General features: G+C 41.3%; 1 protein-coding gene across 6 annotated transcripts in view; it reads left to right on the forward strand.

Moving 5' to 3' along the window:
• LOC139557164 (tyrosine-protein phosphatase non-receptor type 11-like) overlaps positions 1-23,941 on the forward strand; it is a 63,282-nt gene that overhangs the window by 24,662 nt on the left and 14,679 nt on the right. For 4 of the 6 annotated variants that reach the window (XR_011671345.1, XM_071371608.1, XM_071371609.1 and 1 more), the window contains exons 2-8: positions 2,878-3,000; positions 14,581-14,775; positions 16,880-17,072; positions 21,338-21,457; positions 21,712-21,825; positions 22,533-22,629; positions 22,743-22,822. Coding sequence is in view for 5 of the 6 variants with exons in the window: in XM_071371608.1 (XP_071227709.1) it covers positions 2,878-3,000; positions 14,581-14,775; positions 16,880-17,072; positions 21,338-21,457; positions 21,712-21,825; positions 22,533-22,629; positions 22,743-22,822 (922 nt within the window). In the remaining variant the exon portion in view is untranslated. The remainder of the gene's footprint in view (positions 1-2,877; positions 3,001-14,580; positions 14,776-16,879; positions 17,073-21,337; positions 21,458-21,711; positions 21,826-22,532; positions 22,630-22,742; positions 22,823-23,941) is intronic. The other 2 variants (XM_071371607.1, XM_071371610.1) reach the window with 2 other exon arrangements.

Raw genomic sequence — 23,941 nt, forward strand, 5'->3', positions numbered from 1 at the left:
ACTTCTAGGTGGGTTGTTTTTGTCTTTTAAAATGTATTATGCAATAATTATGTGTAAATATTCATATAATAACCATCATATCGAAGTAAACTTAGAGTCACGCGATGACGTGTGGTCCTCCCACTACGACTCGCCAGTGAAAGCATGCAGTTTATTAGGCAACAGATTAAATAAATGATGAACTTCACAGGGTGGTGAAAGTGTAAGGTGATGAGGTTGATGCTCCTTTCCAACAAATATTGAGGGTCTTATTCTGGTGACATGATGATCGATTGTTGGCTGCCGTTTGACAAATAAAACTAATCTCATTCTTTTGTACATTAGTGTGCTCTAGCCAACAGTGCACAGTGGGCACGCTCGCTATATAACACAACATTTTTTGTGAGAAAACCATCAGTAGAGTTGAAAATGCCACGGTACATAGGAATTCAACTGCAAAAGGTATTTTTATGTGCACTATGTCATCACGCACAGCCTTTTATCTGCAACAAGTCAATTTGATGGAAACATCACTGGTGGGAAAATGCACAGATTGTTTTTATGCGATTTTTGAATATTTGCAGGAATATCTGTCACCAATTGGATGGAAATCTAGCTACTAACCGTAGGTCTATAACATCTCACATAGTCTAATATAATATTAACTCCTGCAGAATTAAGTATTTCTTGCAGTAAAATTATACACCAAATGTCAATTTTGACTCGGGAACGGGAGAGGAGAAATGTTTTATTTCTTTCAGCATCATAAGAGAATGAATGTGCGGTTAGAGACTGTCTGGAAAGGTGCTATCTTTATCACCATAAAAGATGATAGTATTTCAACCACATAAAATATGCATCCAAGCCAAACGGAAATCTTCACAAAAACATGTTGGGTCATTGAAACAGCTTTTCATTTCCTTTTAACCGGTCTAACTGATGCCATTTGGAAATGTTGCACGGAAAATCTTTATAGCATTATCTCCTCGGTTCATAAACATCGTTGCTGCACGACATTATTCTTGTGAGCAAGGGCTGATTTAGTCTTCTAGGGCAACAAGTAATGACAGAAAAGAAGCTGTATGTATCTAATGATAGTCAAGTTGACTACCGAATTGCAGTGGTGGAAAAAGTACCCAGTTGTCATAAAGTCAAGATACCTTAATAGAAAATTACTCAAAAAAGTGAAAGTCACCCAGTAAAATAATACTTGAGAAAAAGTCTACAAGTATTTGGTTTTAAATATACTTAAGTATCAAAAGTAAATGTAATTGCTAAAATATACTTAAATATCAAAAGTAAAAGTATAAATAATTTCAAATTCCTTATATTAAGCAAACCAAACCATTTTCTTGTTATTTGAATGTACGGATAGCCAGGGGCACTCTCCAACACGCAGACATAATTTACAAACGAAGCATGTGTGTTTAGTGAGTCCGCCAGATCAGAGACAGTAGAGATGACCAGGGATGTTCTCTTGATAAGTGCTTGTATTGGACCATTTTCCTGTCCTGCTAAGAATTCAAAATGTAACAAGTACTTTTGGGTGTTAGGGAAAATGTATGGAGTAAAAAGTACATTATTTTCTATAGGAATGTAGTGAAGTAAAAATTGACAAAAATATAAATAGTAAAGTACAGATACCCCAAAAAACGACTTAAGTAGTACTTTAGAGTAATTTTACTTAAGTACTTTACACCACTGCCAAATGGCTGGAAATGATAAGCAGAAACACACTAACATCTAAAAAGGCCTGTCAAAAAATGAATTCCACTATCTCTGACTGTAGAGTGCATTTTCTAAATTTATGGGATAGGATCGGGTGTTTGCTTAAGATTTTCACTTCATCACATATAGTCGTGCGGTTGCAGATGGGTTATCAGCAAATGCATCTGGGTGCGGGTGAACAAACACATGACACTAGCTCTCATGCTAGAAAAGGTTGGAGACCCCTGAGTTAGAGGTTTGAACCCGTTGAACGAACTGAACCATGAGACGCAACTCCAAACAACTGACTCACTGACACGCTTCCTGCTTTACTACTTTAGCATACTAACAATTATGAAAAACACACTTCATGAAGAGGGAAAAGCATTATTCCATGTTGCATTTCTTTGCATAACCACACAACTTGTATTTCTCAGACATCTATAGATCTTTTGCTATGAAGAGGAGTCACAATCCCCTTTTAGTATTGATTTTTTAGATTTTTATGACAGAACAGTAGGGATATATGTAGGGGGAGATAATGATAGAAGGGCACAGACCAGAGCCGGACTTTTCAATTAAGCTAGTGTGTATTTCTCTATATTATTTTAGGTTGGTGGACAATGTAACATCCACATTTGGAATGGTTGATAGTGGACGATAGGGTTTGTCAAAATGTATGCTGGATGGAGTAAATGTTATCTTTTACTCTCTACTTGGTTATATAACACAGGAAGTAAACATTTGCCAGTTATATTAAGTTCTGTAAATATTGGTGTTCTGCTTTCCAAAAGTTTATATCTCACTTTTTATGTGTATCTAACTACTGTCACCAAACGCACCCAGCTAGCACATTTGGTTCTATGGAAGTTGTGGGTTTCCCATTGGTTCTGGGACCAAAGGCATACGTTTCCTGACCTGTAAAAGGTTACGTTTAAAAAAAAAGTTTTGCCTGTTCTGAGAATGTAAATGTTTAGGTTGCAGGGAGGTTCTAACAGTTTTCCTGGGAGGTTTTATTAACGTTCTGAGAATGGAAATGGTAGGTTATTTGAAGGTAATTAACTAACGTTCTGTATACACCTGGAAGTCCCTTAGGGATGTATAGAGAAACACTGGTGACTCTGTATTTGGCTTTTGTGTTCAAAACTATTCTCTCTCTTTCTCTCTCTCACTCTCTCTGCGTTCTTCAAGGTGGTTCCACCCCAACATCACCGGCATCGAGGCAGAGCAGCTCCTGTTGACGCGGGGGGTCCACGGCAGTTTCCTAGCCCGGCCGAGCAAGAGCAACCCGGGGGATTTTACTCTCTCTGTCAGGTAGCAGCGTCCATGTTACCAGCATGTCACATTTTGGTTCCCAGAATGTTGTGGGAAAGTTATTTGTTCAATAACCAAAGGAGAACAGCATTGTTCTCTCCTAGCGCTTTAGCCTAACGCTAGCCGCCTATGCACCACAACATTGTCGCTGATGTCAACTTCAGCATTCAGAGAAAACCAAACTCGGGTGTATTGTCTCCTGGGGACGGCTGAGCAATTTTAATGAAGGCAGGAGTCAAGCCGCATGTCATCTGTGCACAGTTGGCCAAGCTGAAATGGGAAATAATCGCTCCTCATTTAGCAAGCTAGCGAGCGAATGAGAGCCTTGCCTTTGGGTGAACAGTCGCAGCTTGTGGGAATCCGAGCTTGAAATATGCCTTCTTTGTTGCTCTCCCGAGTTTCTAGGAAACGGAGAACGTTTGTTTCCCCCCTCGGTTGAAAAAAAAGTATGAAACTGGTATAAGATAACCTTTCACAAGAATTCACATATGATTTAAATCACTTTTTGACTGTACCCCTTTCTAATTTGAACGAAACCTTACCATACATAAGGTAACCATACGTGTTTGCCCAATGTAGAAGTGGTCAGAAAGTGACTTTTGGACCTGAAATCATAACCCTGGCAGACCTGTTGTAAGCTTTCAAATGATATCAAACTCAACCGTTTATCGTTTTCAGTGATTAAGACATGGATGTATTTTGGTAGGGTGGGGTATGCAAAATGGGTCAACTTTGAGCACCTCTATCTCTTGATTCCGGTCCAAAAAGTCCCTTTCTGACCACTTTTTCCATGGGCAAACATGTATGGAAAGTTTTGTTTAAATTAAAAGGGATGCTGTCAAAACAAAAAGTGATTGAATTCAAATGGATTTACCCTTACATCACCATCAGACTTAGGCCTGTGGAACCTTCCAGATCTCTGACAGCTCACTTGCTCTTCCCTGTTCCACTGATCCCTTTCACTGCGGACACTCATCCAGACCTCCAGATGGCCTCTCCAATCTGTCCCGAGATGTTATCTCCAGTGCCACATGTCACCTCTCAACGTGACACCACACCACAACGTCCCCACTACTATGTACTTCTTCCACTCAGACAAACGCACGTTATAGAGTTGGCTTTGGAAGTCTGTAATTGTTGTTTAGAAGTGTGCGTAGGGGTATAGGGAGTGTGTGTGTGTGCGTGAGCGAGAGAGAGAGTGTGTGAGAGTGTGTTTCTAAGCGTGTGCAGGATGGGAGTGTCCATAATTATGTGGCAGCAACGGCAAATTGACTTCAGAGCAAAGCGCTCATAAAAGGATATTTAATATTTATCCCTTTCATACACAGACCAAAATCCCACTAATTTAACATGCTTGCATTTTATACCAGCTTTTTTGCTTATCTGAAAGGGGTAGGGGGTAAAAGGCATAGAAAATAAAAGCCACCTTAAGACCTAGTCATGATTCCTGCATTTTCACAGACCCTGTAACCAAAATACAGGTATGGGTCTGTGTGAATGGTTCTCTGCTTTTCTGCAGGTAAATTCATTAGCACTTCCCTAATTTGAACTGCAAACAGCTGCCATGGTTTAACAACAGTCCCCACCCCTCCCAATTGGCCAGTTACCCACTGGTATGTATAAAAGGGGTGGAGCTGTAAAGAAGGGGCTGTTTGAAAGGAGGTCATATAAACTTACCACAGCTTCTGTCTGAAATTGGTATTTCTGAACACTTCTACCATGAGCAAGCATGTATGGGAGGTTTCATTCAACTCAAAAGGAGTGCAGTCAGAAAGTGATTGAATTCATATAGAACGACCTTTACGCCACAACAGCCCTTTGAGGAATATGACCTCTTTTGAGCTCCATGTTTGAAATCATCAAGTCTAACCCTGTCCCATGACATTACATTTCACTGAATTATGAACAGTTCTAGTAGAACAGTTCTGTATTTGGAGAGCTGAATAGAAAAGAGAAGTGTGGCGTTCTGGTAAACAGCAGGCCTCTGTGACTTCCTGCAGCGCGAGGAGAGAGAGAGTGGCTCTGCTTTGGCAACGGAAGCTTTTAAGAGGCTCATGAGTTGGAAAAAGCTCCTGGAAAAGGTCCAGCGTCGTCCTTTAGCGCACCGCTCTTTAGCAGAGAGAGAGAGAGAGAGAGACGGGGAGAGAGCAGTTAGGCTGGCAGCAGCAGTGAGTAGGGAGTGTGGCAGGCCAGGCAGTAGCTCTTAATAACATTAAGGCAGGGGGTCCATGTCGAGGTCTGACCTGGCTGATGCCTGTGGTTATGTGGTGACTTTGGGCTGCCTAACTGCGTGTGTGCGTGTGAGTGTGTGTGTGTGTGTGTGGTATAATTGAGAATTGGCAGCCTTATTTTGTGTCTGCACTGTTTTGCTATTGAAAGTAGGCTCTGCACCGACATCAATGGATAAGATTACATTTTCGAACACATTTATTTGCTTGAGAGATTACACCAAAAATAAATTATATCAAAATATCCTGTTTGATAGTGAAAAAAGCAATACTTATTTGTCATGCCCTGACCTTAGTTATCTTTGTTTTCTTTATTATTTGGTTAGGTCAGGGTGTGACAAGGGTGGTTTGTTTAGTTTTTGAATTGTCTAGGTGTTTTTCTAGTCTAGGTGTTTATATGTCTATGGTTGCCTAGATTGGTTCTCAATCAGAGGCAGCTGTTTATCGTTGTCTCTGATTGGGGACCATATTTAGGTAGCCATATTCCTTGGGTATTTTGTGGTTTGTTATTCTATGTTTAGTTGCCTGTTCTGCACTAGCCATATAGCTTCATGTTCGTTTTGTTGTTTTGTTAGTTTGTTTAGTGTTTATTTCGTTTATTAAAGAGGAATGTATTCTAATCACGCTGCACCTTGGTCTCATCGTTATGACGATCGTGACATTATTAAGTCATCATGAACGGATGAAAGTTATTTTAAATGAACTGATGAGAGCCATGTCCTTTTAAGCACAGTTCTTTGCACTTTGTTTTCTTTGTGACTATTCAGGGATGCCTTACCCTGTGACCAAGCTAACTGTCTCTTACTTGTGTAATCGTATCTCACACACTCTCATATCACACACACACTCTCACAAACTCTCATACCACGCACACTCTCATATCACACACCCACTCACACACTCACATCACACACACTCTCACACTCTCATATCTCACACACTCTCATATCACACACACCCTCATATCTCAGTCTCATCTCACACACACACACTCTCACTCTCATATCACTCACACACTCTCACTCTCATATCTCACCCACTCTCATAACTCTCATATCTCACACACTCACACACTCTCATATCACACACACACTCTCACACACTTGCATATAACACACTCTCTCAATCGTGTATATACTCACACACAATCACATATCACAGACACTCTCCTCTCTCACTCTCTCACACACTCTCACAGACACACTCAATAAGAGAGTAATTAACAAGTTATTAGTAGTGTCTACTTACCAGTGTGTTATTTAACCTCCACGGGATGGGTGGTTGCTAACGTGCGCTAATGTGACAGCTGGGTCATAGACACAACTTTCCGGTACATAGACATGTCTTATATGGGCAGAAAGCTTAAATTCTTGTTAATCTAACTGCGGTGTCCAATTAATAGTAGCTATTACAGTGAAAAATTAACATGCTATTGTTTGAGGAGAATGCACAACAACAAAAAACGTTTATCACTGCAACTGGTTTGATACATTCACCTCTGTAGGTACATAATGTACTTACATTCAGTAATTTTCCTTTGATTTGTCATCCTGAGGGTCCCAGAGATAAAAATGTTGCATAGTTTTGTTTGATAAAATCTATTTTTATGTTCAAATGTAGGAACTGGGGTCTACAGTTTGACCCCACTGCTGTCTTTGGCTCCCCACCCACCCCGCCCGGCCATGTAGATTTGTGAAAGTTAGTGAATAAGATAATGATCCAACATGTATGACATTCTTGGGAGTGTGTAAACATTTTTATCTCCAAAGGATTTTTGTATGTTCTCTATAGTTATGTACATTGAAAATTTATCAATTGACCAATTCGGCACAATTGGGCAAACTCCTGGCAGACATGATACAAAATATTGTGTAATGTAATTCTTCACTGGATCAGTCTGAAACTTTGCACACATACTGCTGCCACCTGGTGGCCAAAATCTAAATGACACCTAGACTCATATCTGAAAGTATGGCCTTTCTCTTGCATTTCAAAGATGATGGGGGAAAACCCCCAAAAAGAACGCATGTTTTTTTGTTTGTATTATCCTTTACCAGATCTAATATGTTATATTCTCCTACATTAATTTCACATTTCCACAAACTTCAGTGTTTCCTTTCAAATGGTAGCAAGAATATGCATATCCTTCCTTCAGGTCCTGAGCTACAGGCAGTTAGATTTGGGTATGTCATTTTAGGCGAAAACTGAAAAAAGATTACGATCCTTAAGAGGTTTTAAGCAATAAGACCCGAGGGGGTGTGGTATATGGCAAATATACCATGGCTAAGGGCTGTTCTTATGCATGACGCAACGCACAGCCCTTAGCCATGGTATATTGGCCATATATAACAACCCCCGAGATGCCTTATTGCTACATAAACTGGTTACCAACATAATTGCAGCAGTAAAAATACATGATTTGTCATGGTATACGATCTGATATACCACGGCTGTCAGCCAATCAGCATTCAGGGCTCAACCCACCCAGTTTATAATAGATGTTAGATGAGGGAAATCCAGCTCGTCTCTCTCTCGTCGTAATGGACGTCCTGGGACTCCACTGGGCTGTGTTGTCTCATTCTCCCTGCTTTTCCCTTTGCTTATCTCTCCCTTCTTTCCTGGCCCGGCCTGGGGCTGGATGGCAGGGGGAGGCCAGGGCTGGTAGTGGGGGATGGGGAAGGTTAAACATTGTGATGTTAACTGTTCCAGTAGGGTCCGGAGTCAGAGACCCTTCTAGAGTAATGTGTATTTAAGTAGGCTGGTTTCCATTGACCCAGGTTAATTTGACAAAAGTAATGTCACAAAAAAAATCTTTGCGATGTGTAATGTAAAAACGGCTGATATAGAAGACATTTTCTAAAGATCGACAAAAATGTTATCCTTTCGAAAGGGGTGGATTTTTATTTTATCGAACTTTCTTTTATTGCGACAAATGAGGATGGAAACTGTGTTTATCAAATAAGTGATGAGTGCCGAAAATTTTTGCAGGTACACGGGGCACATGATCACGTACAGCACCAGTCAAAAGTTTGGACACACCTCATTTCAGGGTTTTTCTTTATTTTTACTATTTTCTACATTGTAGAATAATAGTGAAGACATCAGAACTATGAAATAACACATGGAATCATGTAGTAATCAAAAAAGTGTTCAACAAATCAAAATATATTTTATATTTAAGATGCTTCAAAGTAGCCACCCTTTGCTAGTCCATCATTACTTTAAGTCAATCTGGAAAATTTAAATAACTTTGAAAGTTTCTTCAAGTGTAGTTGGGGGAAAAAATCAGCCGCTATGATGAAACTGGCTCTCATGAGGACCGCCACAGGAAAGGAAGACTCAGAGTTACCTCTGCTGCAGAGGATACCTTCATTAGAGTTACCAGCCTCAGAAATTGCAGCCCAAATAAATGCTTCACAGGAGTTCAAGTAACAGACACATCTCAACATCAATTGTTCAGAGGAGACTCCGTGAATCAGGCCTTCATGGTCGAATTGCTGCAAAGAAACTACTACTAAGGGACACCAATAATACAAAGAGACTTGCTTGGTCCAAGAAACACGAGCAATGGACATTAAACCGGTGGAAATCTGTCCAAATGTGCGATTTTTGGTTCCAACCGCAGTGTCTTTTTGAGATGCATAGTAGGTGAACGGATGATGTCCGCATGTCTAATTCCCACCGTGAAGCATGGAGGAGGAGGTGTGGGGGTGCTTTGCTGGTGACACTGTCTGTAATTTATTTAGAATTCAAGGCACACTTAACCAGCATGGCTACCACAGCATTCTGCAGAGATAAGCCATCTCATCTGGTTTGTGCTTAGTCCCACTATCATTTGTTTTTCAACAGGACAATGACCCGTGTTGGGTCCAGGCTCCAGGCTGTGTAAGGGCTATTTGACCAAGAAGGGTGATGGAGTGCTCCATCAGATGACCTGGCCTCCACAATCCCCCGACCTCAACCCAATTGAGATGGTTTGGGATGAGTTGAAGGAAAAGCAGCCAACAAGTGCTCAGTATATGTGGGAACTCCTTCAAGACTGTTGGAAAAGCATTGCAGGTGAAGCTGGTTGAGAGAATGCCAAGAGTGTCATCAAGGCAAAAAAAATGTGGCTACTTTTTTGGTTAGTACATGATTTCATATGTGTTATTTCATAGATTGGATGTCTTCACTGTTATGATACAATGTAGAACATAGTAAAAATAAAGAAAAGCCTTTTGAATGAGTAGGTGTGTCCAAACTTTTGACTGGTACTGCATGTCATCAGGTAACTAAAGCACCACTTCACATTTTATTCTAAATGCCTACTGCTTGCTAAGTCTATTTTTGAACAATACAAATAATGTTTCTTTGCAGGACAAGGATTGTCTTGAATTTCAAGAATACCTGAATTGATAGCCTTGCTTTTCTGGTTGTCTGGATGCAATTTTCACCATCCAATTATTTCAGACCTACAGGAGTGCAAGCACAGGAAGAGGTGAAGCGAGAGGATTTACTCCGCCCAAAATCTGTCCGCGTGATATAAGCTCTTTTTTGTATGGAAGTCTATTAGAGAATGTTGAATTATGTGAGGCTTATTTGATCAAATAGAAGTTTAGTAATGTTTAGGCTGTTACAAATGTACTGATATAAGTTGATGCAATCGGCATTCTGGCAACTTTGGAGAAAAACAACAACTTAGTTGTTTGTGCCTGTTGTTCACATGCATATCTGCCCTATCGTTAGCTAGAATGGTCACACCTGAGCTTGCCATCTTTGAGGACATGTACAGTGCCTTCAGAAAGTATTCATACTCCTTGATTTATTCATTTTGTTGTGTTACAGCCTGAATTCAAAATGGATTAAATCGATTTTTTTTCTCACCCGTCTACACACAACAATGACAAAGTGAAGTTTTTGCAAATGTATTGAAAATGAAATACGGAGATGAGGTATTCACACCCCTGAGTCAATACTTCTGGGTCTTTCTGGGTAAGTCTAAGAGCTTTCCACACCTGGCTTGTACAACATTTGCCCATTATTCTTCAAGGTCTTTCAAATTGGTTGTTGATCATTGCTAGACAACCATTTTCAGGTCTTACCATAGATTTTCAAGTAGATTTAAGTCAAAACTGTAACTCGGCCACTCAGGAACATTCACTGTCTTCTTGGTAAGCAACTCCAGTGTAGATGTGGCCTTGTGTTTTAGGTTATTTTCCTGCTGAAAGGTGAAATAATCTCCCAGTGTCTGGTGGAAAGCACACAGAACCAGGTTTTGCTCTAAGATTTTGCCTGTGCTTTGCTCCAATCCATTTCTTTTTTATCCTGAAAAAACTCCCCAGTCCTTAACGATTACAAGCATACCCATGACATGATACAGCCACCACTATTATTGAAAATATGGAGAGTGGTACTCAGTCATGTGTTGTATTGGATTTGCCCCAAACATAACACTTTGTATTCAAGATAAAAAGTTAATTGCTTTGCCACATTCTTTTGCCATATTACTTTAGTGCCTTGATGCGAACAGGATGCATATTTAAGAATACATTTTTTTCTGCAAAGTCTTCATTCTTTTCACTCTGTCAATTAGTTTATTATGGTGGAGTAACTACAATGTTGTTGATCCATTCTCAGTTTTCTCCTGTCACAGCCATTCAACTCTGTAACTGTTTTAAAGTCACCATTGGCCTCGTGGTGAAATTCCTGAGCGGTTTCCTGCTTCTCCGGCAACGGAATTAGGAAGGACGGCTGTATCTTTGTAGTGACTGGGTGTATTGATACACCATCCAAAGTGTAATTAATAACTTCTCCATGCTCAAAGGGATATTCAATGTCTGCTTTTTTTAAATTCTTACCCATCTACCAGTAGGTGCCCTTTGTGGGGCATTGCAAAACTTCCCTGGTCTTTGTTGTTGAATCTGTGTTTGAAATTCACTGCTCGACTGAGGGCCTTTACAGATAATTGTATGTGTGGGTTACAGAGATGAGGTAGTCATTCAAAAATAACGTTATACACTATTATTGCACACAGAGTGAGTCCATGCAACTTATTATGTGACTAGTTAAGCAAATTTTTACTCCTGAACTTATTTAGGCTTGCCATAACAAAGGGGTTGAATACCTATTGACTCAAGACAATTCAGCTTTTCATTTTTTATTAATTTGTACACATTTAGAAAATGTAATTGCAATTTGACATTATGGGGTATTGTGTGTAGGTCAGTGACAAAAAATCTAAATTGAATCCACCATGACAAAAAAATATTGGCACTTTAGAATTATTAGATGACTTACTTGCGTTCTATCCAAACTGGCTTCTGCGGGCTACCTGAGACATGAAACAGATAGGTGAGGGTATATGGATTGTTGCCAAATTATTCATGCACAGTTTGCCTAAATGGATAATGGAAACGCTTCAACTCCCATTATTATTCGACACCAGCTATTTATTTTTTATAATTTTTTTGTGATGTCATTACTTCCAGACAGCGGTTTCTATCGACACCAAGACAATTAAATGGAAACACACTGTAGCAGTCAATTGTCACATCTATTTTCTATGCAAACTTTCTAATTGTCCACAAAAATATCACTGGACAAGTTCATGGAAACATAGCTAGTGAGACCAGTTGTTATGGGTTAGACCTTTACAGCTCAGATATTACAACAGTTTGAGTTTTGTTACAGCCTGAATGATTATATATATTTTGTACCTTTATTTAACTAGGAAAGTCAGTTAAGAACAAATTCTTATTTTCAATGACGGCCTAGGAACAGTGGGTTAACTGCCTTGTTCATGGGCGGAACGACAGAATTTTTTTTACCTTGTCAGCTCGTGGATTCGATCTTGCAACCTTTCGGTTACTAGTTCAACGCTCTAACCACTAGGCTACCTGTCGCCCCGAATTCAAGACGGATTAATTTTTTTTCTTTTTCTCATCCAGCTACAAAAAATACCCCATAATTACAAAGTGAAAAAATGTTTTTAGATTTTTTTTTTTTGAAATGAATATACAGAAATATCTTATTTGCATAAGTATTCACAGCCCTTAGTAACACCCCATATTTTGTAGAAGTACCTTTACTTGATATGTAGGTTTCTCTTATGGGTGGCACAAATTAGGACATGGGGGAAGGGAATGGGCATGGTATAAGCAAATTAAATACTGTAGTATTACTATAGTTAAACTGTAGTGTTTTTGCGGACTGTAGAGTGCACAATGAATGGAGCCAAATACAGTGTTTCTATAGCAAAATATCTTATTCATCCATTTTTGTTTTCATTTTTAAGCATTAAATGACCTGGTATAATGGTCCATTGCGCTTTTGCCCAAATTCTGCCTTTAATCATTTACACAGTAACAATTTTGTAAGTAATACTTTGGATCTGCAAAGTTCTTCCTGTAAATGTTGTTGTTAAAAGTAGTCCTTGTGCATAGAATTGTATGGTTTGTTAAACTTTGAAATCAATGGTTATTGTTTGGTTTATATTTTAAAGTAAAAGATTGGAGTTGGTCTCTGACCTATGCCCCCCCCCCCCCCAAAAGAAACACAACCCTGTCCAACAGTACTACTTGATATTGCAGTTGTCATAATCAGGTACAGGAGCTAGTATCTAGCAGATTCAAGGATGAAGTATGGCACATTGATAATGTGTGCTATGTCTCCAAGTCTGCAACAGACCAAGCCCATCTGCAGAGTAAAATCTAGTTGGATGTTTTTGGCTCATTGCGATGTCATTAATCGTGTTAAATTCCCACAAACAGCCTGCCACACACACACGTGCGCGCATTGCAGCCGTCACTGGCCATTAGTAGCCACAGACAGGGAGGCATACTACTCCACTCAAACATTCATAACACAATTACAGGGATGGAGGGAGTGCAGGTTTATAGGCAAGATAGAGATGGATGGAGAGAGAAGTGGAGAGAGACAGTGATGGGAAGCAGAGTGAGAAAGGGAGTGACAGAGAGGGAGGGAGGGAGATATGATTAGCTATACTTTTTATGACTGTTACTTGATCATCAATTTGCAGAACGAAGGCTTGCTAATTACATTCAAACTAGATATCAGATAGCATAATGTGCAGTGTTGTCACTTTTCTAATTGCCTGTGTTAGATCGCTAGCTATGATCTTTTTTGTAAAAGCGTGTGGAGTGGGAGTTGTGGTTGGCTGCATGCTCAAAACCGGTCTTCTTCTGAGTGTGTAGGTGTACTTAGACAACAAAGCGTATGTTTGAAGGTTGGTTTTCCTTGTTGCTGCAGAAAAATGGTGCTCTGATATTTTTACTGCAATGGAAAAAATGTCAAAAGAAGTAGTCTGACTTGTTTCCATACTGATAAGAATGTTTCGGTTTAGAATGCTGTATGTGTGTGTTTGAATGCATGCATGCATTTGTGTGTGTGTGTGACACTGTCTCTTTGTGGCTGTGTATCTTGTAAAGTGGCAGTGACTGTTTTATGACCTTGTCTGAGCTGTGCTCTCTAGTCACCTGCATTTCATGAAAAGCAGTTTCTTTCAAATACTCACTTCAAATAAAATCTCCTTTTAAGCCTTTAATATGAAATAAACATGGTATTATAGAGGGATAATATTGTCTGATAAGGTTTTTTCTTGAAGGAAAACAGTCTTATTTCTGTACAGATTTGTTGAATAAACTGTTTCCTATTGTTCAGAAATGATTGGGTATTCACTGTACCGCTGATCAAATCAACCTGTTATTTTCATACAGGTTTTTGTGGTATTTTGTCTTGCTCTGTTCACACACACACACACACACACACACACACACACACACACACACACACACACACACACACACACACACACACACACACACAGTGGTAATCTAACCTCTATTAACCAACCCTACAGGATTCTGCGATGGCCACATTTTTACCAAAATCAACAATTCCCCAAATATTATGCGAAGGCTTGCAAATTTGACCACTCACTGCATAATTACCTCATAGTCAAAGCATCGCAATATTATCGCATAAAACTGACCCATCACCGTAGTGCTGAAAGAGTGCTCGCAATTTCAACCAAACATTTACCACATAATATGGTTCAATCAAGCCACAAGTCAACAGACTTTTGTCCTCATCAGCGCATTTTCGCGACAAATGTTAGAAATTCATAGCATATTGCCCCGCAAAAACACAAAGAAATCCCTGCGAGATCCTGGAGGGACAAATTAACCTAACCTCTGCTACATACTGCAGGGTAAACTGGTTACCTAATAAATAGTTACCTATTTGAACAATGTGCACTGTGACTAACCCTGACTCTCTTCCCTATGTGTGTGTGTGTGTGTGTGTGTGTGTGTGTGTGTGTGTGTGTGTGTGTGTGTGTGTGTGTGTGTGTCAGGCGGAGTGATGAGGTCACCCATATTAAGATCCAGAATTCAGGGGACTACTACGACCTCTATGGAGGGGAAAAGTTTGCGACGCTGGCAGAGCTGGTGCAGTACTACACAGAGCAGCACGACCTCCTCAGAGAGAGGAATGGAGACGTCATCGAGCTCAAGTACCCACTCAACTGCAAAGACCCCACCTCCGAGAGGTACGCACACACAGAAATTAACAACCACAGACAGCATTTACAATCCAATACATGCACGCATGTTCAAACACACATACACACACACACACAGGCATCTCTGTCTCTCTGCACATTGTGACGTACAATGTACAGTGGGGAGAACAAGTATTTGATACACTGCCGATTTTGCAGGTTTTCCTACTTACAAAGCATGTAGAGGTCTGTCATTTTTATCATAGGTACACTTCAACTGTGAGAGACGGAATCTAAAACAAAAATCCAGAAAATCACATTGTATGATTTTTAAGTAATTAATTTGCATTTTATTGCATGACATAAGTATTTGATCACCTACCAACCAGTAAGAATTCCGGCTCTCACAGACCTGTTAGTTTTTCTTTAAGAAGCCCTCCTGTTCTCCACTCATTACCTGTATTAACTGCACCTGTTTGAACTCGTTACCTGTATAAAAGACACCTGTCCACACACTCAATCAAACAGACTCCAACCTCTCCACAATGGCCAAGACCAGAGAGCTGTGTAAGGACATCAGGGATAAATTGTAGACCTGTACAAGGCTGGGATGGGCTACAGGACAATAGGCAAGCAGCTTGGTGAGAAGGCAACAACTGTTGGCACAATTATTAGAAAATGGAAGAAGTTCAAGATGACGGTCAATCACCCTCGGTCTGGGGCTCCATGCAAGATCTCACCTCGTGGGGCATCAATGATCATGAGGAATGTGAGGGATCAGCCCAGAACTACACGGCAGGACCTGGTCAATGACCTGAAGAGAGCTGGGACCACAGTCTTAAAGAAAACCATTAGTAACACACTACGCCGTCATGGATTAAAATCCTGCAGCGCACGCAAGGTCCCCCTGCTCAAGCCAGCGCATGTCCAGGCCCGTCTGAAGTTTGCCAATGACCATCTGGATGATCCAGAGGAGGAATGGGAGAAGGTCATGTGGTCTGATGAGACAAAAATAGAGCTTTTTGCTCTAAACTCCACTCGCCGTGTTTGGAGGAATAGAAGGATGAGTACAACCCCAAGAACACCATCCCAACCGTGAAGCATGGAGGTGGAAACATCATTCTTTGGGGATGCTTTTCTGCAAAGGGGACAGGACGACTGCACCGTATTGAGGGGAGGATGGATGGGGCCATGTATCGCGAGATCTTGGCCAACAACCTCCTTCCCTCAGTAAGAGCATTGAAGATGGGTCGTGGCTGGGTCTTCCAGCATGACAACGACACGAAGCACACAGCCATGGCAACTAAGGAGTGGCTCCGTAAGAAGCATCTCAAGGTCCTGGAGTGGCCTAGCCAGTCTCCAGACCTGAACCCAATAGAAAATCTTTGGAGGGAGCTGAAAGTCCGTATTGCCCAGCGACAGCCCCGAAACCTGAAGGATCTGGAGAAGATCTGTAGGGAGGAGTGGGCCAAAATCCCTGCTGCAGTGTGTGCAAACCTAGTCAAGAACTACAGGAAACGTATGATCTCTGTAATTGCAAACAAAGGTTTCTGTACCAAATATTAAGTTCTGCTTTTCTGATGTATCAAATACTTATGTCATGCAATAAAATGCAAATTAATTACTTAAAAATCATACAATGTGATTTTCTGGATTTTTGTTTTAGATTCCGTCTCTCATAGTTGAAGTGTACCTATGATAAAAATTACAGACCTCTACATGCTTTGTAAGTAGGAAAACCTGCAAAATCGTCAGTGTATCAAATACTTGTTCTCCCCACTGTATCAGTTTGTATCTGTTTCTAAGAACAATGTGTGATCTCTGTCAAGCATGGTTTCTGTGGCTTCTCCATGAAACACCTGCTGAGACCTCTTGTTGGAACCTCCTACACATTCACATATGTAATCTCTCATACAGACACAGACATGCAGAGGCACACACTATTCCGGTTTCTTTGTAACACCATCACGTGTGCAAACTCAACTCAGAAACAAACACACTTTTCGATTTCTTAAGTTAACAATTCAATATATACGGCGGGGTTGGGGTGACTTTCATTTCAACCCTCATTTATTTTCTATGGTATTAGTATATTCAAACGTAATAGTCATGTCATAAATTGTCTGACTCTACATCTACCAATCTACCCTAGGTGGTACCACGGGCACCTCTCTGGGCGCGACGCTGAGAAGCTGCTTACGGACAAGGGCAAGCCTGGCAGTTTCCTGGTGCGCGAGAGCCAGAGTAAACCAGGTGACTTCGTGCTCTCTGTCCTCACCAACGAGGAGAAGCATGAAAACGTGGACCGCAAGACCAAGGTTACCCACGTCATGATCCGATACCAGGTAACACGTCATGATCCGATATCAGGTAAGACCAGCTAGGGCCTACACTGAGCCAGAGCTATGCATATAGTTTGGCAAGCAATGTTTGAGATGTAGACTTTTAATGGGTGCCATGTTGGCACCAAACGTTTTAGGCTGGTCATTGATGCCAACATTGCAGACTGTTCGCTGAACTAGTTGTGGTATATCAAAATACGATGAGTGTCATCGCTGCCGGCTTACCTGACAGGTACTCGCTAACCTGCACCTACTGTGAGCCGGATGGCACTGCAATCGCTACTCATTCTTCCTCCTTCAAGGCGCTCCACACGTAACTGGAGTGGGACTTGTGTGGTACCCCCCTTAACTGGTGTTTCGTCGATAAGCACACGACACTTCAGAGGGCCTCAGCGGCAGAACGAGTATTCTGGAATTACCCCCTCGATCCCACCACTCAACTCAGCCTCCCTAATGCCTGCTTGGCTCTGCCACCGTTCATTCCTCTTCAGCCAGATCCAACGAGATGCCTCTTCTGCCTGCTTGCTGATATCAGCCACCAGCTTCTTCATTGCCACTCATTCAATGCTGAGCAGCCCCAGGGTTCTCCAGAGTGATTTGCCTGCAAAGGCCCTTCAGCCGACCTCAAGTGGTAGATTCCAGGCTCCATCCATTTTGCTGACTCTCAAGGATGAGGGACTGGTATTTATTGAGCTTCCATTCTCTCCTCCCAGGGCACTGTAAGCTTGACGAGGGCCACCTGGTTGGTGCTTCTAGATCAGAGGACTATATCGGGTCTTAGACTTGTGCTGGCTATCTCCTCAGGGAGAGCAGCTGCTTCTTGAGGTCTGCCTGCATCTCTCAGTTGCCTACTGTGGCAAGTATCCCTTTGTTCCTTGTTCTCTTTGCTGCACTCTCTCCTGACCTGTGGAAGTACCTGGCAAACCATTTCATCCTTGCTGTCCCGAAGCATCATGGCTTGACATGCTTTTGTTGCCTTGAACTCTTCTAACACAGATGTTATTGGCAGCTGCAGCTTGCTGCCTGTGCTGTACAGACCGATGGAGCAGAAGCTTCTTGGGTTAGGGCTTTCAGCAGCCTCCAGACTCTCTTCCTGAGCCTTTTGCAGTATTTGTACACCTTGTATGAAATACCATTAGGCCCTGGCTTTGATCTTCCCCTGGCCTTTTTGAGAAAGTCATTCACCTCCGCCAGCTGGCTTCTGACATCTCACGTCTGAGGTCACTGTGCACTCCACAAAGATGCTCCTCCACCTCTTCCTTCATTGCTTTCAGCTCTCCTGATATTTTGTCCCCCAGGAGTTTTGATAGATACTGGAAGGGGTTCTTTGTAAAGTCTCTCCTTCATTGGCCTACTTCTGGCCCTGCGATGGTACTCAGCTCGCCACAAAGTCTGAATGCACTCTCTCAGGTTGTCACGGATGTTCTTCAATGCTAGTTTCTCTTCCTCCCTTGGTTTTTGAAAAGCCTTCATAAGCCTCCGCAAGTCGCCTCTTAGCGTTATGTCCTTCAGATGTCGGTTTTCTTTTGGCTTGATGTTTGCCTTGGATTTCCTCTCCTCTTTTCAAAGCAGTCAGCCCCTATGATCCAGAAGATAGTTGACATTGCTCAGATTTTCTTCCCTACATCTCCTGCGAGGGTTACCTCCAAGCACTTGGTCCACATCTCAATCGAATATCTCCTATTCCTTCTTTGCTGATGCAGCAGTCCATTTCACAGGTTGCTTCCTGGTCTCTCCTGTGTTGGTGTTCAATACAGATTGCTTTGTCTCTCCTGTTGGTCGTCTGTCTCCCCTGATGCATCAGTGATGTTGCGTATGGAGATTCTGGGGAATGTGGTTTGGCTCCTGCCCCGGAATCTCCCCCGTCTCACCAGCTTGCCCTGTGTGTTGCACATCACCTTTGGGTAGTGTACACTTCATCTTTGCCTGATGTATCTTCAGACCCCTCTCGTTTTTGCAGATCTTCCCACATCTGCAGACCCAAGATAAATCGCTTAGCTGTTCCGTCATCGGTTGTCCATCATGGGCTGATCATAACAGTGGTCTGTCCTGTAGGTCGATCATCCTAGGACTCTTTCCTTGCTGTCACCATACTTCCATGGTTGTCAACTAGTCTTTCCTAGTTGTCACTGTGTCTCCAGAAGGGAATATAAACAAAATACAATGAGGGTCATCGCTTCTGGCTCACTTTACAGGTTCTCGCTACCCTGCGCCTTCTGTGAGCCGGATGGCACTGCAATCGTTACTCCTATAATATACCATCTTTGCATAACACACCTTGGTAAGCAATTTGTAGAGCACATACTTTGATAGACTTCATTGTTTAGACTACTAGACTAAGAGCTAGACCAGCCTTTCTCAATCTGTTGTGTGCCCAACCACTATTCCATATATCACAAGCACACCTGATTCAAATTAACAGGGGCTTGATTAGTTGAAAACAGGCCTAGCTAGCAGTAGGCTAACTCTTACAGGCTAGCTTTTATTATAGAAAGGCCTTTGGCTTAGGGTCTAGCAGGTTACCTGGCAGGGCTAGAAGACCAGTAGGGCAGCTAGGAATATAGGAACTAGCATGCTTGTAGCCCCTATCCTGCCAGCTAGATTGGCCTATCAGGCTATCTGGCAGGGCTAGCAGGCTAGTAGGGAAAGCAGGCTTGTAAGGCTAGCAGGATAGTAGGGACTAGCAGGCTAGTAGGGGTAGCAAACAGCGCTAACAGAAGGCAAGAAACACATTTTCATGATTTCACCAATGACATCAAAATCAATAAATCATAGCAGGTTTTTTGGGCTCATTCTGTAGTTTTTACCTGATTTAAGCAGAATCCAATTGAAAAATATTGTTAAAAGTAACATTTCTACTTATAAATAGAAAATTATACTGTTTTCTGCTTCCTGTCTAGTGCTTCCTGTCTAGTGTCAAAACACAGGTTTTAAATGTCCAAACTCATAACCAATATGCTGAAATATCTCATGATATTTTGAACACCAAAACATAAACATTTGTCTCTAAACATACGTGTCACAGATGACTTGTATTTTGCTTAATTAGTACCTTATAAGTGCACACGCACCAATATTTACCAAGCGGCCTTGTTCTACTGTAATCAATAGCGAGCAAAATTAATCACTCAAATCAATATTGTATTGAAATCAATGGAACTGCGGCGACATGTCCCTTTTAAACTCTTCTAAGAGACAAACCTCAAAGATATTGGGTATACTACATACACCAGTCGGTAGATGAAGACCTGTAGTAGCCATTTATCAACTTTTTCCGGTAGATGGCTAATACGAAGAAGTTAACACTTTTCTTGACTGGATAATTTCAACGAATCACCACCTCACATCGGTTTCTAAATAGCGACAGACTTTCATTTGAGTGATAGCTAACCATAAAATCTGTGAATTCATGTCAGGTCAGAGACATTTATAAGCAGCTGTGTTTTCTGGTGCACTATGACAAAAACATACAGTGGAGAACAAGTATTTGATACACTGCCGATTTTGCAGGTTTTCCTACTTACAAAGCATGTAGAGGTCTGTAATTTTTTATCATAGGTACACTTCAACTGTGAGAGACAGAATCTAAAACAAGAATCCAGAAAATCACATTGTATGTTTTTTAAGTAATTAATTAGCATTTTATTGCATGACATAAGTATTTGATACATCAGAAAAGCAGAACTTAATATTTGGTACAGAAACCTTTGTTTGCAATTACAGAGATCATACGTTTCCTGTAGTTCTTGACCAGGTTTGCACACACTGCAGCAGGGATTTTGTTTTAAGCAATTGATGTTGTGAGATCGTGATGACTATAAACTTTTCACCAATCTGAGGTAAACAGGATGTGTATTTCTTGTAATTATTTTGTGGTAAAAACTTTAGTCTGTGTAATGTAGTAAGATGTTCAGTCAACCATAGACGACATTTGCGTAATATAAAATAATTACATTTGTCAAAATGATTCAATATTTCGATTTTAGGATGATAGTTAATAAAGCACACTCATAGATTTGTCAAAAATTGCAACTAGTTCAACTATGGAGAGAGTTTAAAAAAGCTTCTTCTTTAGCCGGGCATTCCATTGTCTTAGGTCAGATAGCACGGCGATTCCGCCTGCAGTGATTGAGGGACGAGTGTCACGAAGGAGTGATGCCATCTGACATAAGGCAATGCCAGGCACTGTAGACTAGAGCTTCCATATTGACTGTGCAGCAGGCTGAATGTTCTCCATCCCTACTAACAGAGTTTCTGTGTGGCTCCAGCAGGATGGGAAGTATGACGTGGGTGGAGGAGAGAGGTTTGACACGCTAGCTGACCTGGTGGATCACTACAAGAAGAACCCCATGGTGGAGAAGAGTGGAATTGTTGTTCACCTCAAACAGGTGAGAGACTGGACCAGTGCGTTCATACAGCCGCTCATAAAACAATGATGTCCTTGTAAAAGAAATGGAAGCCACGTTTTTTTCCAGAACATCTACTCTGAAAATCAGATGTGTTAAATATGGAATTATGTGTAAGTCCAAGTATGGTCAAGCTGCAAGTTCTATAACATATACTTGAATGTGAATGGTGGATCATATGATAATCCATGGAATTAATTTATGATTGTATTTCTCTTCCCTTTTTCCAACGAAAGCCCTTCAATGCCACCAGAATAAATGCAGCCAACATTGAGAACAGGGTAAAGGAGCTCAACAAAGTGGCGGACAACTCCGAGAAGCCCAAACAAGGGTTCTGGGAAGAGTTTGAGGTACAAGGGGGGTGATGTCAACACCACCACCAGTGTGTTTCAATTACTCTAGATCACATATATCATCTCATATTCCAAAACATGAAAGTCAAGACAAAGAGAATGGAAATCCAGTATGTTCGTGAGGCATTTTCTGAGGGACAACCCAAGGAACATTATTGTTAACTCTAAGACGGGCACCACTGGTTCCTGTCATGGTCTGGTTAATGGCCCTGGTCAAAGGTAGGACACTAGGGAATATGGTGCCATTTAGGACATAGCCTGGATCTAAGGGATTTGTCTCATTGTGACCTCTTGTGGTGAGAGATTTAACTTTCAGCCTCCTGTTTTCTAGCAGAGTTTATAGGTCCATGATTTGATTTTCATCTCCATAGTGACCCCTACTGTATGTGTGGCCAAACACACAAAAAGCGGTCCTAAACCAAACTGAACTAGCTCATGATTTCATCATATTTACCTTTCATGTCAGACCGATGTTCTTAGTGGAATAGTTCAAGCATAAGTTGGGTTGTCTGTTTCTCACGTCGGGCTCTTCACAAGGGGGAGTCAAAAATAGCTCCCTAAGGCTCTGGTCAAAAGTTGTGCAGTAGATAGAAGGAATGCCATTTCAGATGCTGTATGATTTCTTTCTCTTCTTTCTCTATAACCTTTCATTTTTTCCCCTAATCTCTTTTTGTTCTTCTCTTCTTTCTCCTGTCTTCTTCCAGGTACTACAGCAGCAGGAGTGTAAGCTCCTCTACCCCAGGAAAGAAGGACAGACAGCAGAGAACAAGAGTAAAAACAGATACAAGAACATCCTCCCTTGTGAGTGAAACACCGACCTGTACATCCTGTCTACAAAACTGTGTCTACAAAACTGTGTGTGTGTGTGCGTGTGCGAGGCTAAAGACCCTAGTCCCTGTGTATCTATGTTCCAGTTGACACTACGCGGGTGGAGATCAGGGAAGCAGACGCAGATGTGCCTGGCTCAGACTACATCAATGCCAACTACATCAGAGTGAGTTCTGGAGATGAATGATAGACTCAAGAATTTAGTGATGCACTTTATAGATGGGTTATCTGACGAGGTCACAAAAACGATGCGCGCTCTTCAATTGGGCAGACGTCCATGTGTTGTGATTCTGGATGGTCAGATAGCTAGCAACAGTGACAAGAAGCTGCCATGTAGGGAATCATAGGTGGCTCGTTTTATCTTGTTCTTGATACCATGTCTTGTTTTGAGGTGTTTTGATTGATGTCACGTCAATGCTAATATAGCTAAAATTCGCTTGCTAGCTAACCAACAACTGTAATGATGTATTTGAGAGACAACAAGGGCTATTTATGTTTTCAATAAACATTCGTGACGAAATATAGTTTACATGTTGTCGACAATGTAAGCCAACCCTGTCTGTTTTGCCCCAAGCATCGGTTTTGTTGCTAAACAACCCACCTGTCTATTGCTGAGTGGAATAATTTACATGGCACTTAGGGGCGAATCCTAACTTCCACTTCATCAATGCACGACTAAGTGAAAATGTGGCTTGAATGTGATTCGCCCCTTACAATTAAATATTAAAGCACCATAATAAACAACTGTTAGAAATGCAGAATGAGCCTATCATGTTCATCGATGGTGTCACGATCGTCGTAGTGAGGAGACCAAAGCACAGCGTGATGTGAATACATACTTTTTTTAATGAAACGAATAAACACGAAGAACACTAAACAAAATGAACGTGAACGCTATAAACAATGAGTGCAGACATGCAACTTCACATAGACAATAACCCACAAACCAAACTGGAAAATGGCAACCTAAATAGATTGGGAATCAATCTAGGCCACCATAGACCTACACATGTCTAGACTAGACACACACACCTAGACATACAAAAAACCCTAGATAAGACAAAAACACACATACCACCCTCGTCACACCCTGACCTAACCAAAATATTAAAGAAAACAAAGAATACTAAGGTCTGGGCGTGACAGATGGCCATATTCTGATGTGAAACACGGTCACGTAACTTGAAACCGATCTGATCCCTGGAAACTCTAGAAGTTTCTCACAATGTCTCTAGTAACGTATCTGTACATATTGTCACAGACAGGCCCTAAAGTTTTGTCCGGG

The sequence above is a fragment of the Salvelinus alpinus genome, chromosome 28 (assembly GCF_045679555.1).
Source record: "Salvelinus alpinus chromosome 28, SLU_Salpinus.1, whole genome shotgun sequence".
NCBI lineage: Eukaryota > Metazoa > Chordata > Actinopteri > Salmoniformes > Salmonidae > Salvelinus > Salvelinus alpinus.